Here is a 21,488-nt window from a genome sequence, read left to right on the forward strand (position 1 = left end):
GGCGTTCATACCGTGGCTGCTGCTTCTGCAAGACCAGGAGCAAAGTCTGTCTGCTTAGCTAAGACAGACTCTTGCATAAGGAAATGTAATCATGGGGTGATCTCATCCATGCCCGTTGCCATATTCTGTTGGTGAGGAGCCAGTCACAGGTTTATCTGAATGCAAGGGGAGGGCATCACACAAAGGCAAACTCACTGAGGGCCACCTGAGGGGGGGCTGTATTTGTCCATTCTAAATTTTTTATAATGGGTTTTTAGAAAAAGACTTTTTATTAAGTTTTAGAGAGAGAGAGGAAAGGAGAGGGAGAGAGAGAGAGAAACATTGATGTGAGAACAAGACATTGATCTGCTGCACCGGGGCATGTGCCCTTACTTGGAATCCAACCAGCAACCTTTTGGTGCACACCCATCCAGGGCTATAATGGATTTTATTTCTCCTTCTAGATTTCCACTTGTCTATCCAATATTATATGTGTAATTTTGTATTTTCTTAAAGAGTGGCCCCAAGATGAATAAACTTCAGACCCAAACCTCCATCTCTCCTGGATCATACTCTGCTATATCTTATCATGAGAAACTTTTGTTTGATGTTTGTTTCTCTTTATCTTATATGTAGCAGAATCTGCTTAATTTACCCACACATTTTTGCATAAAAGAAGGGATGCAGGTATTGAAGTCTGAGTGTTTTTGCTTATTAACCTGATTTGCTTAGGAAAAATTTCCTATTCTTCTTTTGTAACAGAGACTGGGGAAGAAGAGAGGGCGAGGAGAGGAACTGAGATGGAGGAGATAAGAGTAGAGGCATAGTTTGTTCCTGAGGTGAGGGAAGGGGATTTTGTCCCCCTGAAGAAGAAATAATTGGCGATGTCATATATTTTTGGTTGTCACACCTGGGGGGCCAGGTACTACCAGCATGTAGTGGGTAGAGAGGCCAGGGATGCTCTTAACACCCTCCAGCGCGCAGGAGACAACTATCCCGTCCAGAGTGTCCGTGGTGCTGCTGTGGAGAAGCCCTGGGCTAGAGGAACAGGATCCTCTCTGGGGACAGAATCCTTCTGCTCTACACCGCTGCACCCTGGGGGACCAGGAGTCTGCTCTGCGTTGTTCATTTTTATGATGTGTGTGTGTGTGTGTGTGTGTGTGGCATGCAGAAGAATCCACAGTGTTTTCTTTAGCTTCTTCACAGAAACAAAGGACAGCTATGCTTGATCTTAGGCTATTTTTCTCACTGGCTGACATGTTGGAGGACTGGAAGGCAGCAGTTATTAAAGAGTCAGTAAATGAAGTCAGAGCAAGGGAGGAGTGGGGATGAAGTGGTGTGTGTTTCGGGAAGTCTTTAACTGGTTTCTACAACAGTGTCGTCTGGCAGGACCTTCTGCAGTGATGCAAGTGTTCTCTGTACTGCCTCATACCTGGGGCTACTGTATTGGACAGTGTAGTTCCAGAATCATAATTTTGGAGCTTGAAGAGACCTTAGCAGTGATTCCCCAATCTAGCTGATCATAGAATCTCCTGGGGGATATCTTCTGAATAACATTTCTGGAGTTGAGAACTAGGAATCTTTCGTTTTAGAAAGCCCTCTGGCAGTTCTGACGTATGGCCCGGTGTGGTAACTCTTGCCTGAGAAATCAGCTGATCAAACCTGATGTCATAGAAAAGGAAACAGTCTTGCCCTACCCAGTTTACTCAGTGGTTAAAGCGTTTGCCCGCAGACTGAAGGTCACGGGTTCGATTCCCGTTCAAAGGCACGTACCTTAGTTGCAGGTTCCCCGCCCTGGTCAGGGCGAGTTTGGGAGGCAACCAATGGATGTGCCTCTCACATCGATGTTTGTCTCTCTCTCTCTTTCTCCCCCCTCCTTCCCTTCCACTCTCTCTAGAAATTGATGGAGAAGATGTTCTCAGGTGAGGATTAAAAAAAGAAAAAGAAACAGTCCTTTCCTTGGGGATGCCAGTGGCCTAAAGTCTCATGGGCCATTCAGACTCTTTGTTCCAGGTCCAGTGCTTTACCCTTAGTTTAAAAGAAATGTTAGCTTACATGGTGGAATTGCCATGAACATTGGCTTGTGGAAGGAGCCACAGTTCCGGAATTCTTTATTTTTATCTAAGTTCTGACTTTGAGAAAAATTGGAGGGAGGTTTTTAACCTTTTTGTCCTTGGCCTAACATGCTTGAAGACTTTTTAAGCTATTTGCCGTTTCTGGTGAGGTGAGGCTAGTGATGGGGACACTTCAGACTTTCAGGGGCTAGCAAAGCCAGCTTAGACGTGGCTCAGTACAAAGGGGTGTGTGTGAAGTTTGTCTTGGACTTGTGTGTCTTGGGCGTCTGAAACTGAGTCACACACAGCCCTGCATGGCCATCGGTATGATTCACCTTCACAGATACCACGGCTTTGGGGACTTCCTATTTCTGTGGAAAATGTAAACATCACGGTTGTGATCTAATGTTCTAATAATAGGCACATTTTCCCTGGCACAGAGGTATGCAGTCATATCGGGGCATTCTGACTCCTAGTGTCAGGAGTCAGTGGACCTCTTGTTGGTGTTAACCTTGAAAGCTCAGAAATATACACTTGAGGCGCTTTATGCCTGAGGTGGTGTCGGAGACTGCACGGGGGGGGGGGGGGGGGGCATGTATTTGTCTTTTGGAAGGAGTTCAAAGAAGGACAGTGTTGTGAAGCATAGGCAGATTTTCTCCATTTTGAGGTAATTATTAGGGTAATAGAAGAGAATCTAATACTAAAAATCTTTCAGTATTTTTATTTTTAGATTTAAAATCATTTGAACTAGTAGCTCCTAACTGGTAATGCAAGGCTGTTTTCAAGAGTTTTCTTCAAAGGGCCCGTAAGTTCGTGTTGATATTGTCAATTCAATTTTTAAATCTTTAACAATTTAAGTTAGAGTTTTATTAAGATAAAATCCACTTGAAGTGTACAGTTCACTGATTTTTAGTGTATCACACAGATGCATACATTTTCGCTCGCTCCGCCCAAACCCCTGCATGGAGCAGTCACCCCTCATCACGGCTCCCCCCGCCGCAGTCCCTCGCACCACTTTCCGGTTTCATGGATTTGCCTGTTCTGGACGTTTCATATGAATGTGATCATACAATATGTGACTTGTGTCTGGCTTCTTTCACTTCTGCTTACCATAGTTCGTCAAGGTTCACCCATGTTGTAGCATGAATCAGTCCTTCGTTCCTTTTTATGACTGAATACTTTTTATTATTCTGGATATGCCATGTTTTGTTTATCCATTCATCAGCTGATGGACATTGATGCTTTTTGGCCATATGATAATGTTGCCATGTGCACGTGTGTACCAGCCTCTGTTTACACGTCTTAAGCGCTCTCGGGTATGTCTAGGCGCGACACTGGCGGGGTCACTTGGTACCTGTGTAGCTTCCCGGGGCTGCGAAGCTTTCCCGCAGCAGCCGCGCCTTCGTTTTCGCACTGCAGTGAATGGGGCTCCCGTTTCTCCGCGCTCCCGCCAGCGCGGCTATTGTCGTCTTTCTGATTGTAGCACCCTCGTGGTCGTGAAATGTATCTCACGGTGGCTTTGATTTGCATTTCCCTAGTGATTAATGATGTTGAGCACCTTTTCATGTGCTTCTTGGCCATTTGGGAATCTTATTTGGAGAAATGTCTAGTCGGGTATTTGCCTGTTTCTGATTGCGTTGTCTTTTCATTGTTTGAGTTTTAAGAGTTCTGCATAGAGTCTGGATATAAGTCCCTTTTTAGATATATGATTTACAAATATTTTCTTCTATCTCTTGGTTGTCTTTTCACTTCCTTAATGGCATCCTTTAAAGCATGAAAGTTTTAAATTTTGATGAAGTCCAATTTATTTTTTCTTTTGTTGCTTATGCTTTTGGTGTCATATCTAAGAATGCATTGGTTGTAAAGATTTACACCTATGTTTTCTAAGAGTTTATAGTTTTAACTTTTACATCAGCTCTTTGATCCATTTTGAGTTAAGTTTTGTATGTTATGTGAAGTAGGGGGTCCAGATTAATTATTTTGTATGTGGGTATCCACTTATACCAGCTCCAGTTCAATTTTAATAGTACATTGCTATCATTAATTTACTTTTTCTGAATACTTTGAATTCTAGCATCATTTAGACACTTATTCAATGTGAAATACAATATAAAGAAAATAGTTTTGAAATATTAATATCATTATTACTAAGTATTGGAAGCACTGAGGGAACTTTCTTTATCATTTCTTTGACACTTTTGTCCTAAGTCTCTTAGTGGGATGCATTCTTTTAAAACATTCTGTTCTAAAGGCCCTTGAATTCTTTCTCTCTGTGGCTGCATTACCCATTTATTATTCATTTAGGTTCATTTAGTTTCAGTTTTTCTGTTTAACAGCTTTAAAATTTGTTTGGCACACACATACACCTTATATTTTATTCTCCCTACTTTCCTTGTGCAAAAGATATTCTCAATATCTTTATATATCAATACAAAGTTGTCTTCCCCGTTTTTATAGCTGCATAGTATTCCATGATGTGGGTCCTATTGCTGGGCATTTGGGTGGTTTTTAACCTTTGCTGTTGCACACAGTGCCAAGTGTGTGTTCTTGTGTGTAGATTGGTTCCTAGAAGCAGGATGGTGGGGTAGAGGGTAAGTGCTTCTCTGCTTGTGTTAGATGCTGCCGTGTTCACGTTCATCAGGACCGGACTGTCCCCCTTCCACTGGCAGTGCTTCAGAGTGCCTTTTCCCAGAGCCTGTTGCTGGTAGGGGGACAATGGCCTCTCAGTGTAGTTACACTTTTTGTTTTCTTTACTAGCGAGGATGAACATCTTTTCGTAGGTTTAGCATCACATGTATTTATTTTTCTGTGAATTGTTGGTTGCCTCATTTTCCATTGGATTGTTGATCTTTCCCCCTCCTCTCTTTTTGTGGGGACTGTTTGTATATAGCTCCTTGTGATATGGCTTCAAACACATTTTCCTTGTTTGTCATTTGTCTTTGTTTATAGTGTGTTACGCCAAACAGACTTTTGGGGGTTTTTTTGCATAGTTTATCAAAATTTTTTTTTACCTGGCTTCTGGAATTTGAGTCATAGTTATTAAAAAGGCCTCCTCTACTTAAAGGTAATAAAGGGATTTCACCATGTTTTCTTCTAGTACTCGAGGATTTTATTTTATTTTTTACATTTAACCTTTGACACATTTGGAGTTTATCATGTTGTATAGCTATTTAAAGTTCTTGGTACCTCTTGTCAGATTACTTTTCAGATGAGTTTTATACTTCTCTTGGTTATGAATAGGAGCTCCTGCTTCTCACCTTTGCCAGTGTTTGTATTATAACTTTATACTGACAATAATACTGCCTGGTGTTCTGCTCTGTGCTCAGTTCTTTCATCTATAAAATGGGAACATCTGCTCTTGTTTAAAAACAATAAAAAATGGTAGAACTGAGCAATATAGAGCAGACGTGTATAAAGGAGATTATTTTTATTTATAGTGCCTTACACATAGTGTGATCAGTATAGGCCCTCAGTAATCCTCAGTTGCTTATTTGCTCATATATTGACATTTATTTTTTGGCAGATTTTATTTCCCTTAAAACTTTGTTAATTATTGACGATGTTTATTCGCTCAGTTTGTAGAAGACTACGAGCCTACCAAAGCCGACAGCTACAGAAAGAAGGTGGTTCTGGATGGAGAAGAGGCGCAGATCGATATTCTGGACACGGCGGGGCAGGAGGACTACGCAGCCATCCGTGACAACTACTTCAGGAGCGGCGAGGGCTTCCTCCTGGTCTTCTCCATCACAGAGCACGAGTCGTTCACGGCCACGGCCGAGTTCAGGTGAGTCTGAGATGGCCTCCGGCCTCCAGGAGGCTTTCGGCCTTCCTTTCGGGTCGCGGACTTAGAAGGGATAGTAGTAGGGGGTTGAGCTTGTAATTAGAAGAATCTATCTAAAGAATTTTCTGGGACTCTGAATGTTGGCACATTATAGTTCACTATTTGTTACAATCTCTTTGGACTTCCCTGTTTTATAATAATTTCTAAATATCAGTTATCTTCAGAATCTGTTTGTCCCCCCTCAGAGGGACAAACCATTCCATACCATCAAGAACCTGCCATTTGTTCATATAAATCCTTTTTGTTCGTAAAAATCCTGAGAGGCAGTGCTTGCTAAGAGTTAATATAACCTTTTTATAATTTTGCTAGAAAAGTAACAAGTCTGATTTGTGTTGAGGCTTATGAAACATGGTCCCCAGAGCGAAGGGGTCAGAGTCACCACTTGCTGCTGCTGGAAGGACTTAGCACAGTTGAGTAGAAGGAGCTGGCTTTAGAATCGGGCAGACCTGGGCTTGAGTCCCTGCCACTCACCAGTTTTGCGCCCCTGGGCAAGTTTACTTTGCTTTGGAGATTCTGTTTCTTTATCCAAAGATAGACTTGTTAGTTGATGAAATGAAATGATGCTTTAGACAGTAAGTCCCATAAGCGTAGGAACCGTGGCCACCCTTTATTGTTGTATCTCCAGCCCTTTTCTCAGTGTGGTCATGTGGTCCTTCCAGACAGGGTGGAATATTCGCTGCTGTAATTCATTTGGAAATGTGGTGAAGATACCTTAAGTTTATTTTGTTATAAGGAAATAGTGAGCCATTAGGCATGATTTTTGCAGGAAGCCCAGTGGAGGGTATCTTTATCCCATACCTTCCCATTTTTCTTACACAATTGTTGTTTTTCATCTGTCCTCCCTATAAACATCTGTCTCAATGGCTCTTTCCTTTAAGAACCAGATCTAGAGTCTTGACAGGGAACTAAAAAAGAAAAACAAGCACAGTAATTTTTTTATATTCTTTAGCAAGTTTGGTGAGAAATTAAGGTGCAAATGAAGACTCTGCATATCCCACGAGGATTCGGAAGGCAGCATCAGGGAGCCGGGGCCTTAGGGGCAGCTGAGAGAGGGGAGAGTGACGGGGAGGCCTGGTGGCTGCACGGCCTCACGGGCCGAGTCTCAGCCTTCTGCAGCTATAGTGCGTGTGCGGCGTTGGTCAGTCAAATGGCCGGGGCTCCTTATGAGAAGTCCTGTTACTTCTTAGACTTCTCTGACATTCCCTGAGGCTTCTGCATGTGGACGTAGCCCGTGGGTGCATAACTGTTTGCAGCTGCAGAACCCTGCTTTTCTGCCTCCTTGTGGTAACACAGGACAGAGGCACACACTGCCTTATTTTCTTCCCTTTCGGAGCCTTTTGATTTTCTATTGCTTGATGAGTCACCACGAAAGGAAATGGGCAGTGGGAGTTATCTGCAGAGAATAGACGGTGCCGCCCTCCCCACTCTTGTCCTGTCTCTCCTAATCCCCCCCATCCCCGCCCCACACTCACGCACACTCATAATATTCATTTTTTCTCAGTTGGAGGAGTCTCTTCTTATCTTGGGAGAAGGGTTTTGGTGGTTATTTTGAGATGAGGGATCCTTCAAAGAAAAAGAACAGATGACCCCCAAAATAAAAAGGAAGGAGAGGTAGTTTTCCTGACTTGAACTCTGACATTTAGATACAAGTCTCAGGGCTGTCCCACATTCTTTATGTCATTGGACTCAGGAGCTTATCTGAACCCTTGTGGTTATACTCAGTCCCTTTACTTTATGCCTGTTGGCAGTTTTAAACCATAGCATTTCTGTATTTATCTTCTACCTTGTAGACCCCAACATAAAACAGAATGTTAATCTCTCTTGAAATATTCCCTGGACATATTCTATAAAATAGAGAAATAGGTTTTGCTGCAAGAGACCAGTACATGGTACTCCCATTTTTGGATCAATATGTTTATTAATGAGGTAATTTTATTTGCTTGTGCAAGACTAATGAGCCTGAAAACTACCCCTTTTTATTGTTCATAGTTTATATTGATCACATAGCTTCTAAATGTAGCACGCTCCTTGACCCTGTTGAAATGTAGGGGATAGCAGTTTTCAAGCATCTAACTTACTTTCCTTTTTTTTCATTTTTCCTAAAATATTTGATACTTGGCACTTCAGTTGACTGTATGGAAAAAAATTTAAATATTTTTAGTATGAAATGTTACCTATATCATACACAAAACAATGCAAATTGCTGTGAAATGCATTTTTGATGGGCCTCTTGGGATGCACTGGAATGTAGAAGTAGATGTGTTCCCCTAGATCAGCACAGTGCAGGCAGAATATTTAATTTTTTAAATATGTGGTTTTGATGAATAACTTTAGATAGCTGATTATTTTCAGTGGAGGTAAATTTAATGTCGTTAGGTAACAATTCTTTTAGAGAAGATGTTTTTGAAGTACTTTTTCATAGGTCTTGGAGTATTTTCTTTTTTTTTCACTTTGTGTGGAAAAATAATGCACATTAAATACAATTTCTGCCTAACAAACTATCTCCGTTCTGTGGCTGTAACCTTCACTGTGTCTAAATGGAACTGGGGGTGGGGTGGGGAAGGAGGTGCACACGCTCAGATGCGACACACGGGGGTTTCACAGAGCCATGCTCACTGCACTGCTAGGGGCACCCTCCGATGCTCCTTTTCTGTTCTTTTTCACTGAGGGGAAAAATTACTGCTTGTGACCCACTAAACTGATTTCATGATCTACTAATTGACTGCTATGTTCCATATGGAAAACACTGAATTTCATAGCTTTTATTCTCACAAAGAAATCATACGACCTGTGCCAGGGGAATTATTAAGCATTTATGTATGAAGATACTTCTTTCAGCTTGATTTTATCCTAGAGGTCTCTGTATATTTTTTTCCTTTTTTACCTGAGCATACGTTGGGGACCCTTTTGAAATGCAGAGTCCTGGGCTCCCGTGTGGACATTTGCTTGTGCAGGGAACCGTGGGCCTGGCACTCTGCATCTGTAGCGGGCACTCCAGGCGTCTGAGAGCCAGACTGAACACCCTCATCTGGTTTGTGGCAGGCTCTAGGGAATGCGTCCTTGGCACATGCTGCAAGTACGCAGTTTCTTCTGCCTTTGGAAAGCATTTCATTTTAGACGCTTCCTTTTTGATGTAACGCCTTAGGGAACAGATCCTCCGTGTTAAGGCTGAAGAAGATAAAATTCCATTGCTTGTGGTGGGAAACAAGTCGGACCTGGAGGAGCGGAGGCAGGTGCCGGTGGAGGAGGCGCGGAGCAAGGCAGAGGAGTGGGGCGTGCAGTACGTGGAGACCTCGGCCAAGACCCGGGCCAACGTGGACAAGGTGGGCGCACTCTGCCAGTTTCTCGGAAACAGACTTGAGAAACAGCAGAACCCAGATGTCTCATCTGTTTGGCTTTAAGGGAACCATTTATGGAAACGGGATTTTTCCAGATGTCTCTGTCGTTATAATGAGAAGCACTGGGAGGGTTTGACCCTGGGTTTAAAACAGCTCCGAGTACTTTCACTGCCTTGAGCCATGTTAGAGTGTGCTTGGTGTCGCTCAGCACTTGGAAATATGTGTGGTGAGGCCATTGGTTTGTGAACACTGTGCTGGGAGGGTGAACATAAGTACCACAGGTCCTCAAATAACGTCATTTCACTCAACGTTTCATTCAACGTTGTTTGGTTTGAGAGGCCGTAGGAACTTAGCTCTTGTTTGTATCAGTTAGCCTGCGGTAACATTGGCTTCTTCAGTTTGCTTTGAATTGTAGAACCTGACCAGGGCCTTCAGCGAGGACTTTCTGGAGCTTCCCCAGGCGCTCATCGCAGGGCTTGCTGCCCTTCAGGCTCAGGGCTGGCTGGGGTGGTTCAGGGGTTCCCCAGAGAAATCCAGTGTGTCGGGATTTTGCTCTGTTGAGTTACTGGTTAGATTTATTCTTTCACCTTGTCGCCCACAGGTGAGCCAAGGGGTTCTGTCTTTATAACTGAGCCTCTCAAAAGTATTTGCCCTCGGGAGTCAGCTCTCCAGGAATTCTTTTCTCTTCCTACCAAGCTCCAGCTTACTTTCTCTTTCAATCTCTGCCGCTAATGAAAAGATGATCTTGATAATGATGGGCAGAGTGACAGTGTGAAAATCCACCTGCCAGTGCTTGCTGTTGTTAGGCCTTTAAAAAACGCGTAGGTTCAGAGTGGTTGTTCCAGACCTGAAGTAGACAGCCTGAAAGGTGAGGCTCCCCCTGTGCCTCCGCTGCATTCGTCAGCTCTACTCTGGCTCATGCTCTTTTAAAGTATAAACCGGGTTCACTCTGGCGGCCAAGCAGTGCATGTGTTTGCTCTGTGATACCTTATGTGGCATCAGCATCTGAACCCCCTTTTCGCTTCCTACATTTCTCTTTCTTATGGAGGTAAAATTCTCCTTTGCTTTCTGCCTGAAGAGGGAGAGATCCGTGACCAAGCTTCACTTCGGCTGGAAGGCCTGGAGGAAGGTCGGGCTTAGAGCGAGCTGGCAGTCGGAGGCAGTTCACTGTGGAGGCACTTTGGCAGCACCTACAGCTACGGCTCTTCAGTGTGGTCTGAAGTAGGCTCACGGTTCAGCCACTTTTTTCTTTTTATTATTGTCCCAATCTTATGTTGATTCATGTACTATTCCAAATCTCTTTTTTTCTATAAAACTGTTTCCTGGCTCTAGAAAACAAAACACACAGGAAATCAGACATAAACCTTATTTCTAAAAAATCTGACGCCTTCTCAGCACAGAACTGCTGATGTGCATTCTTTGGGTGGGATGGGGGGGCAGGGGCTGTTGCTCAGGGCTCGTCATCTCCCCTTCCTCCCTTGGACCAGCTTGACCTGCCAGACAAGAAGGAGCAGGAGCGTCTGACTGGCAGCATTGTATTCATCGGTAAACAATTTACAGGAAAGGGGGTTGTGATAAGATCAGCCGATGAACAGTTTTGTCATCATTTTAAGTTGGACACACTCCATTCCCCTCCTCCACCTTTTGTTAGAAAAGAAAGGAAAACCTGTAATGTTTGAAGCTCTTCGCTGTTGCTGTATGGGTGGGGTGCTTTCCTGCTAGGCTGGAGAAAAGGGGCGCTGGCGCCAGCCGGCTCCAGTTTGGGGGAGCCCTTTTCTCTGCCCGAGCCGGCAGTAAAGGCTCATGCGGCCCCACACACAGAATGCAGAGGAGGTCTGCCTGCGGAGGTAAAAGCAGCTTGTGGTTTTATGTGCACGGCCAAAGATAGAAGCCTACACGCTGTCCCCCACACTGTCTCTGTCATTCTCAGGAGAAATCGCAACTGTTTCTTTTTGGGGGCATATTTTGTCTTCTTGGGCATAGTCAGTACTTTGGCACAATTGCTGGTAGCAGAGGGCAAAACCCAAACTATTGTGACAAATGGTAATCCATATCTCAATAACACACTGGCATTCAAAGAACAAGTCAGTTCTTGATAAAGTTCCTTTCCGCTGACATTGAAAGGAACAGAGGAGGGGTTGTTCCTCAGAACTGGGGTGGGATATGCAGGGGGAGGGGTAGCCTGCCTGGACGTCTCTCCCTCCCTTTCCCAGTTTCATAGCGCAGGAGCCTTCATTTGTTCATGACTCACACCACCCCCACCCCGCCCCCCAGCCACGTTCCCGAGTCTGCTGTTGAATTCTGCCGGGGACACTGTCATGCATGATGTTCCTGCCTGTATGTGGTCCTTATGCTATTGGTGGGGAGCTCTCCTCATCTCCACCTGTTGCTGGTGGGCGTGGGGTCCTTGTGATATCCCAAGTAAAAGAATTTTCTGAGACTCGCTCGGGAGGATGAAATATTGTAGAAAGCTTTATTTTTTTGGAATTAAACCCCTGAGTTTCCAAGGCCCCATTTTCCTTCGTCCTGCCATAGAAGTGTAGCCATGGTTTCGGCAGAGCTAGGATCAAAGCTGTTGCCCAGAATTTTTGCTCCATGTTGGGGCACAGTCCGATCCAGCATCCAGCCAGCTTAGTTTGTGTTCCCCTCTGCAGTCCCACCAGCCCATTGCATGTGGGGTTTGCAGGGCCACATGGCTGTGGAGGGAACATGGGCAGGAGAAAAGCCCAAGGAACCAGGGAGCCAAAAGCACCAAGAGCCAAGAGCGCCACACAAGAGAGAGCTCCCTTGTCTTGGGATTATGTATTCCCAAATTTTTGTGAGTTTGCAGTGGCCCCACCTTCTCTAGCCAATGATCTCTGTTCCTAGGTTTGACTGACAGGCAAATACCTTCCCTGTGTCACCCCAACTTCACTGAGCATGCATCTATCTTCCCTTTGTTGGACCCCTTCCCTCAGTGATTAGCAGGGAATGGGCCAGTGGTTCCCTGGGGAGTGCAAAGTTGCAGCTTCCTTGTCAAGCTGCCTTGATGACATGCCTGTGACGCCTGCCCTTCCCTTTGCTTCTTTCCTGTTGTTAATAACTAGCTAATTACAACGGTGTCACTTATAAGGATTAAATGTCATTTTCCTTTTCTGGTGGTTGGCAGTGCTAGGAAGTCTGATTACTGTTGTCACTCTCAGTGTCTCTAACGTCACAACCTTAGTAGGTCTGTTCTGCGCTCTTACCCTTTGTCATACTTACCAGAGGAAAAGTCTTTACCATCCTGAAGTAAGCTGTTGAGTGGGGGTAACAGTGTGACGCTTCTGTCCTCAGGTCGAACAGTTGTATGAAATGAGCTGAGATTTTCTCTGATGAATTAGAATATGTTTCAGTGTTAATTATTCTGATTTGCTCTAGACATTTGTTTCTGATGGCATGTGGTTTATAAGAACTAGTGTGCCTTTATGCTTAGTCTAATTGCTTCCTAAAATCATTAAATGGCATTTTCCTCCCTGTTCTTTTCACGCCTCCCTCCTCCCCCCAGGTGTTCTTTGACCTAATGAGAGAAATCAGAGCAAAGAAGATGTCAGAAAACAAGGACAGGAACGGCAAGAAAAGCAGCAAGAACAAGAAAAGTTTTAAGGAGAGATGCTGCTTACTGTGAATGCCGCGACGGTGGATGAAGCCAGTTGCCACCGAGGACATGGGCGGGCCCTTGGAGGAGACTGTAGGCTGCCTCTTGGTGTGCTCCCTGCTCACCCCAGCCTCATTCACGCAGACTTCTGCAAATGGGGGAAAATACTGGTGAATCAGTGGCTGGAATAAGAAATAAGCCCTTGACCTTGCAGTGGACCGGCCACTCTGTCAGGAGGTTTTGGAGTTCCCTTCTTCCTTCATTTCTCCCCCCTCCCTTCCAGAAGTTTAACCACATATGAGGTAGGAAATAGTCCAATGGTAGGAAATAGTCCAATGGTAATTCAAGTGAAAGAGGACTGTCATAGCATCTTATTTTCCCCCCAATTTCACATTAGTGCCTTTGTTTTGAAATAAAAATGTCTTTGTTTTATTAGGTTTTGGGAGAAGGGTGGGCCCACGTAAGACTCCCTCAACCCTTGTCAACTTAACAGTAGTACTCAGAAAAATCCATTAAACTCTAATGAGGCTGAAAAACTCAGATTTGGGGGGTACATTTCTTGGCAGTACCCAGTGGATTTGAAGCATAGCTAAAAAATAAATTTGAGTTGGGCCAAAGAGGTCAACACCAGGCCCATAAATCCTTCTCACATGAGAAATGGAAGTTGCAGTCTTCGCATGTAAGTATTGGCCAGCGATCGTCTGCCCGTGTTGGCCGTTTTCCTCCTGTGGCATCCTGGGCTTGGGGTAGGAGCTTCTTTTCAAAGGGCTGAGTGAAGACTCAAGAGTGGTGGACTTTATAAATGATACACTTTTCTCATCAGATTAAAAACAATTCTTCAGCTAAACCCTCTCCTGATTGCCAGCCCTGTGGTTAGGCCCACGTCCCCTGGTCGTCAGCACGCTGTCCTCCCCATAGCCGCTCTCTGAGAGGACAGGAGAACCTCTCCTGCAAGTGTGCGTGAGTTCTGAAGAATGCGACGAGTTAAAATTGCATTGTAAGCTCATGCGGCCAGAGCCTGCGCCAGATCCTGCTGCCCCTCCCAGAGTTGCTGAGTAATTCTGAATTTGAAGTTGGAACGCGTTGGGAAGGATAAGCCATTGCTCCTTTACCTCTGAGAACTGGCTGCTGTATCTAATAGCATTTTTTTTTTCTGAGACAGCCATATACCTAGGAAAATATTTTTATTGGTGAGACGTTCTTAATCTTTCTTGAATCTATTCTAAATTCAGCAAGCAGAAAATTTTCCAGCAGGGAAGGAGTACTGTGATAAAAGCCTAGTATTCACATTTTCCCCCATTTTTCAGAAGGGACATTTCACACATAGGTGCCAAAAGTGAATTGGGGTGGGGAGAGCAGGAACCTTTGAACTCATGGTTACTATAGAAATTGTGGAAATTATGATCTGACTGGAAAACAATCTTGTATAACCTCCAAAGAATCATGAATTTTTGAATAAAAAAAAGCAGACAAATACTTTTTTGGGACTTCGGCCTTCTTATTTTACCCTTTTGTTGTATATGTGACATGCAGGTATTAAAGAAATTGACGGTAAGTCATTCATTATTCTGTGATGTTCAGCAGCATCAGACAAACTCTAGTAAGCTTTGAACTAGACTGTGGGAAATAAAATTGTAAGTACAAACATTGATTTTACTTATTTAAAAATTTTTTTAAAATTTTTGTTCAAAATATTACAGATGCCCCCTTTTCACCCCAGTGACCCGTTCCACCCCACCCCACGCCCCTCCCCAGTCCCTCTCCCCACCACTGTCTGTGTCCTTGGGTTGTGCATATGTGCATATAAATTCTTTGGTTACTCTCTCCCCACCTACCCACCTGCCCTCCTCCCTCCCTCTGATATTCGTCAGTCTGATCCATGCTTCCATGTCATTGAATCATTTCTGTTCATCAGTTTATTGAGTTTTTTAGATTCCACATATAAGCGAGATCATATGATGACAAACAGTGATTTTAACTTAGTTCCTTTGGGAGAGATGACTATTCTCCTTAAAATTTAAAAAGTTGCAGACAATCACACTCTTGAAACAACCTAGTTCTTTCCATCCTAGTGCCGCCTGTTTGATCATTTCCTGTCACGAGTAGGTAGATTTGAATATGTACAAATAAATTAAAGATGGTAGGTATTGTTTCATGCTGTGGAAATTATTCCATAATTGGCATATGCTATTAGTATATGTCTAAAATTATATTTACCTGAATGACCATAAGAAGTGGATCTTCCTAACAAAATAATTTATACATGAGATTCTTTCTCATAGAAAAAGGAGACAGTGCTGTTTGTGAATTTGAAGCATAGCTACTCACTAAATGATTAGCTATTGTGTCCATAGCCCAGTGGTATTTTTCTGACGTACTTGTCCTAGAAATAGGTGAGCACCTGCGTGGTGTCAGGCTCTGCTCCAGGTGCTGGGATGTGGTGCTCACGGAGACAGGCAAGATCTCTGCTCTCCCGGGACTTGCATGAGGAAGGAGACGAAAGTGAAAATAGCAGCGTAAGTGCTTTGATGAAAATAAAACTGGGTAATATGATAGGAACTGTTTCTGGGCAGTAGAGCTGCTTTCAGTTTGGTGGTGAACAGACTTTTCCAAGGAGATGACATTTAAGCTGAGACCTCATGACCTGAGGAGCCAGCCACGGAGGAGCCGGCCCAGTGGGTGCGGGAGCTTCCCCGCCAGAGCGCAGCTGGTCGGGGCCTGCGGTGTCCAGGAAAAGACCGCAGAGACCCGCATATGGCCGGAGTGTAAGGCGGGAAGGCAGAGTAATAAGAAGGTGGGACGGTCTCTGATTTCATAAAGTGGTGGAGGGGAAGCACCCCGAGACAATATCCTGCAGGCATCCTGTTTCATCACATCTAAGACGGCACTGATTGTCTGACGTCATTCGAATGTCCGTGCCGCAAAGGAAAGCCTGCCAAGTAAGGGAGCCCATCCTGGTTTCAGTGACGTAAAAATGTGAGAGAATTGTGTGTTTTAGATTAGGTGAATTATGATATATAAATTTAAATTAAATGACAACTGAAATACAACGTTCACCTCTGTTGGTCTACAAATTACAATAAAATGCCATAGAAGCTTAGCAGTGGAAAAACATTAACAGTGGACAGGAACTAATATATACGGTTAGTGAATAGTAGTCAGCTTGACTTTGACATTTATGTAAATTATTTATTTATTTAAATTATTTATTTAAATTATGTAGTCAAAATTGCAGGTGCCTGTGCTTTCAAGCTCTAACGGCCTGGAGGAGCGCATAAAGGAAGCCCGTCAGCCTTGCTCGTCCCTGCCCCGCGGTTCTCCCTAAGTCCTGTTGCACCATTTCCATCCCCAGCGTTCGGTGGGTGCCGTGTTTCTAAATACTCTCCTTGCGCCACAGTTTCTTGCTTTTCCGTCGCAGCCATTCCCAGCGACGACCTGCTGCAGGCGGTGAGGAGTTGCTCGCTGTTCCCCTCACTCCCATCGCCGTTTCCGACAGTAATAGCACTGTTTTTAATTCCTCTCCTGGTGACTGCTAGCCTTTGTAAACTATATATTTAAACTTCTGTTTCTTTCTCGATCACCTCCTGACAGCATCTCGGGCTCTCCGCTCTGCAAGGGGAGAAATAACCCCCCTGCTGCCGTCTCCTGCTCTCACCTCCAGCCCTGGCAGCTCTTCCTTCTTGTCATACCTTTGACTTTTACATTATCCAGGTAGATGACATTAGTATTCCATCCTCTTGGCCATAATTCAAGCTTTTCTGCTCTTTCTAAATTAATTCTAGCTCAGTTGGGCGTGGCTCAGCGGTTGAGCGTCGACCTGGGATCCAGGCGATCGGGGTTCGATTCCCGGTCAGGGCACATGCCCGGGTTGCGGGCTCGATCAGTGACTCTCTCATCATTGATGTTTCTGTCTCTCCCTCTCCTTTCCTCACTCTGAAATCAATAAAAATATATTTTAATAAAATAAATTAATTCTAAAGGTTGCGTTCCAGCGAGCACGATCTGATGTGATGACGTATGTGAAGGTGACTGGTGACCAAGCCGCCCCGGGTTGGTGCCCGCCTGTCCCTGCACAGGCCTGGCCTCGCCGCAGGGAGCCTTCCCGCGTGGGGGCCGGTGGGCCCTGGGCCGGGTGCTGAGCCATACCACACTTAGCCTGCTCCGTCTTTACGCCGTTTCCTATGCAGGGCGCCCCCTTTCTCGTAGCTTTCTTAAGTTCGGTTGCCGTTTTCTTGTTGAGAGCATCCTGACGTGCTCTGCTCCCCGATGCCTTTTCTCCCTGCTGCTTGGGGTCTGCGTCGGTGCTTCTGGAGACTTCCTCCTCGGGGCCCGCTGCTGCTTTCAGGCCTCCCGCACAGCCGCTGCGCCGGCTTGGTTTGCGCTGGGCTCTGGGTCACCTCCAGCTTCCCGAGTCGCATCTCCTGGCTTTTGCCCTCTCGCTGGAGCACGTCTTCAGAAAGTGCACTCGTGGTGGCCTGCGGAGTCTCTTGGTATCTGTGACAGTATCGTCACTTCTGCCTTTTATTTAATTACTGGCTTGGCTTGGCATAGAATTCTGGGTTCAAAATAATTTCCCTCAGCTCTTGGGAGGCTTTGCTTCATTGTCTTCAGCATCTATTGTTGCTGCCAAGATGACTCCTGTTCTGATTGCCGTCTGTGTGATGGGCGCTCTGTGTGCCCCCCCCCCCCCCACTGATGGAGGACACTCTCCTTATCCGGCGTCAGAAACACGGCGCCGGGCCTAACGCGGCTTCTTCGCCTTCACCCGCCTGGCGCTCAGCAGGCTCTTCCAGGGGAGACCCGGGGCTAGAAATGTGTTGCTGAAATTTCTGATTGATTCTGTTTGCGGCTCTTTCTTTCCAGAACTAGAGTCATGCTGCCTCGTCTTTCCTGTGTTTTCCATCCTTATTTTCTCTCCGGTTCCCCCCCCCCCCACCCGTCTCCTGTCGTTCCCATCACCTGTGATTTGTCAGGCTCCGCTGTAGGTTCTCCAGATGCAGCAGTGACCAAGAAATCCCTTCCCTCCTGAAGTGTACACTAGTGGAACCAACTTTATTTTCTAACTCTGTGTGTGAGTGTGTGTATGTGACAGGTGTGTGAGTGTCTGAGTGTGAGTGTGTATGGGAGTGTGTGCGTGTGAACAAAATCTTGCTTTGTCTCTAATTGTTCCTTTTTCATAGCAACTGTTCTTGGCCTTATGGATTTAATATCTTGACTCCCTGCATATTTTAGATCTTTGTAAAGTTCAATTCCCAGAGTTATCTTTGTTTAATTTTTATTCAGTTTTTCCCTTATCCTGTTCTTTATTTTTTTTAAGGTGCAATTTTCCTCAAACATCCAGTGACCTTGTCGTCCAGCCGTACACTCATGGGTATAGAAAGCTCGCCAGGAGCTGCGTGTACACAAGTGGGGCCTGTGAAGTAGCAGCCGGACTGGGGTGAATGTGGAAAACCAGGTATGGGGCTGGGGACCCCTAGTGCCCAAACCAGGGAAGATGTACTGGGGCCAGCTGCCAGGGGGCCTCCTTGGTTCTCCCGGACAGTGTTTCTTTAAGGAGAGGAGCTCTGGTGACCGACGTGTGTTCCCTGCAGGAGTAGGAACTGTTTCCTAGACAGACCTCTCCATGCTCCTGCTGTTCAGCCGGCCGATTTGGAGACCCCACTAGGCAAATCACCCCACCTCTCTGCACCCCCTTCTTTCCTTTTCATTCACCAATTCCCTTCTGGGCCTCAGCTTTTATAAACCTGTCACGCTCATGCCTTGACCAGCGGCCTGCACCCATCCCCTGGGCCTTCGAGTTTTTCTTCGCTGGGATTGAAAAGGAGGCTTCAGGAGGCAGGATAGACTAATTTCCAGTGCAGCCTTCCATTTTGACCTGGCTTCTTTTCCACAAATACTTAATATTTCCTTTTTCTTGCAGATCAATGTTAAATAAAGGGTAGAGCAAAAGCATAGATTTGACCTTATAGATGGGACGTCTTGACCTTGGGGGCCTGTGGGAACCCTGTTCTGCAGGAGTGTGGGCCTCACCATTGGGGGCAGACCTGGGCCTGCACAGTTGTCTTCCATCAATTTTAAATTGAGGGTGTTGCCCTGGCTGGTGTGGCTCGGCTGGTCGAGCATCATCCGTGCACCAAAAGGTTGCGGGTTTGATTCGTGGTCAGGGTGTGTGTGGGAGGCAACTGGTTGGTTTCTCACTCACAGCGATCTTCCTCCCTCTCCCTTCCTCTCTCTCTAAAATCAATTAACACATTAAAAAAATAAAAATAAATAAAGTGAGGGTGTGATGGGTTTTCCCTGAGCCTGGTTTGATTCCATGAAATATTTTTTGTCTTTTATCTCTTGGGTGACGGGTCTATTACTTGCTATGTGAAGTAGTAATTTCTTGTTTATTTTTTCTTTTTTGAAATGTGTTTGACTTTGGATGTTCTAGGTTTAGTGTGGTCAAGCAATCTGGGTTAGCTTCCCTGTGCTGTTAGTGATTTTACAAGGTTTTTTTGTCATCAGGCTTAGGAAAGCCCTGTTTGCCAGTGGAGCCGATCATATGCCTTGCTCCCCGCAATGCTGTTTTAAAAATGCATATTGTTATATAGACCACCTGACTCCTTTTTATGTGTTCACTACCTAAGTTTCTGAGGGCTTTTGGAAAGGATGTAGTAAAAAGTTGAAAACTAATCTGGGGCCCGGGGTTTGTGGCTAGTCTTCTCTATGAAGAAAGCTACCCCTCTGCTAACAGCCCCACTCCTGGCTTTGCTCAGTAAGTGCTGGAGCGCATCGGGACACTGTGGCTAACGACTTGTTCCTACTCACTCCGCCTGCGTCGCCCCGCAAGATGCTCTCAGTTGCACCCCCGGCACTGCCGGAGGCAATGCAGAGATGATTTACTGCCACCCGTGGGATTCGTAAAGCAGAGCAGGGCGCTGGTTGTGTCTGAGGAGCTCAGAAGCCTGGCAGAGCTGAGGAGTCTCCCCGGCCCCGGCTGTGAGGTTTGGTGCGGGCCTTGGGCTGGCCCTGAGCAGGCCTGAAGCCCCAACTGCCCCGAGGGGAAGTTGCTCTCTGTAAAAATCCCTTCTTGCCTCTAACCTCTGATGGAAAGATCAGGAGGCACTGAAGAAGAGCCAGGTGTCTGAGTGGTTTTCAGGTTCCAAAATCCTTAGGAAAGTTAGCTTCTATCAACTTTATATTTTAAAGCAAACGTAATTATTTCTAGTAATTAAACTTTCTCAAGGCGAGTGCAGTACAGGAATCAAAAGGATAAACTAACATCCTTGTATGTTTTCAGTGGTTACAACTGGAAAAGCTTTTCTAAAATCTGATTTACCCGGTGAAAACAAATGTGGATCATTATATGAAATCCGTGGTAAGAGTAGGCAGACTCGGTGTGACTTACATTCTTAGCTGCGTGCTGGTTTTAGTGAGAATGCCGGCAGGAGGATGTCTTGGCCCAGGGGCTTCTTCATTCCAGCGCAACTGAAGCAGAGCTCAAGGCCACGTCCGCCTGCCGGGAGGGGTTAGGGCCCGGCCCCTGGTCCCCCGCCCCCGGCCCCTCGGCTGGCCCGGGCAGTGTGCAGGTGCTGGGGGGCTGGCGGCGGAGCCTCCGGGCGGAGGGCAGGAGGAGGGCAGCTTCCTTGGGGGCGCAGGCAGCTGGCAGCGCTTCTTGCTTCCCTGGTGGACTCGCTCACCAGCCCGTGCTGTGCAACTCATGCTCTTCCTTAGGGACGCATGAGTTTCGATATGTGTATAGGTTGTTGTTTTTTTCCTGCAGAGATGCTTGAGTTGTGTAGGTGTAGGAAAATATCCTTTTTTCTTTTTCTTTTTGTCTTTAAAGGTTGAAACATCACTTACCTCAGACCCTGGGCAGGGAGCCTCCTGGCCCAGGAGCACGCGCCAGTCCCACCGCAGTCGCCCGGTCCTGCTGGCTGGCTGCCGCAGTGCCCAGCGGCTTCCTGCTGCAAAATCCGCGGCCTTCCCGTCTTCACAGCATTTGCTGAGGTTTCCTGCTTACCTCCTCCTGGCTCTCCTTTTACCTCTGTTCTGGCTCTCATTTCTTTATTGGCTTCATTCTTCCCCACTTTTTTTTTTTTTTTTAAAGTTCAGGTTTATTGAAGAATAATACACAAATAATAAAATGCTTTTCTAAACCTTTTAGAAATGCTTTTCTACAGCTAATTATTGCTCACCCTAAATGCCCTGCAGCTACAGAATACCACCCTGACCTGGGCTTCCCACTCACGTCTCTTCTTCGTGGCTTTCCTTGCCCTACGCATCAGCCCCCAGCACTTCCTCCAGCTCCCTGTGTGCTCTTTGCCCCCTGGGAGCGGCTGCAGGCCCTGCGAGCATGGGCCACGATCCCCCTCTGTCTCTGGGTCTTAGAGCATGTCTGGCTTATTGTAAGATCTTAAGTTTTGCCAAACTGAATTGTTCAAATGTAAAATTACATAGCCTTGAGGAATTACTTAATGAGAGTTTCTTTACAGAGTGGTGGCTCTCCTTTAAGGACCAGGACCAAGAGGCAAAGTGAAATGAGAGCTGGAGCTGCTATCTTAGGATGTCTGGCAGGGGCGCAATTCTCCAAGCTCCGATCTGAAGACGGTGCGTTTCTCAGGCCCCACCCGCTGAGCCTCCTGCCACACACTTTGCTCCCTGCCTTCAACTCCCCA

At 45.7% G+C, this 21,488-nt stretch overlaps 1 protein-coding gene across 3 annotated transcripts in view; it reads left to right on the forward strand.

The window, feature by feature from the left end:
* The window catches only part of RALB (RAS like proto-oncogene B), a 40,067-nt gene extending 25,763 nt beyond the window's left edge, over nt 1–14,304 (forward strand). For all 3 annotated transcript variants that reach the window (XM_081143326.1, XM_081143327.1, XM_081143328.1), the window contains exons 3-5: nt 5,609–5,817; nt 9,020–9,197; nt 12,739–14,304. In XM_081143326.1, coding sequence (XP_080999452.1) covers nt 5,609–5,817; nt 9,020–9,197; nt 12,739–12,858 — 507 coding nt within the window. In that variant the 3' untranslated portion in view covers nt 12,859–14,304. The remainder of the gene's footprint in view (nt 1–5,608; nt 5,818–9,019; nt 9,198–12,738) is intronic.
* The last annotated feature ends 7,184 nt before the right edge of the window (nt 14,305–21,488 follow it).

The sequence above is a fragment of the Miniopterus schreibersii genome (assembly GCF_964146895.1).
Source record: "Miniopterus schreibersii genome assembly, chromosome: 7".
Taxonomy (NCBI): domain Eukaryota; kingdom Metazoa; phylum Chordata; class Mammalia; order Chiroptera; family Miniopteridae; genus Miniopterus; species Miniopterus schreibersii.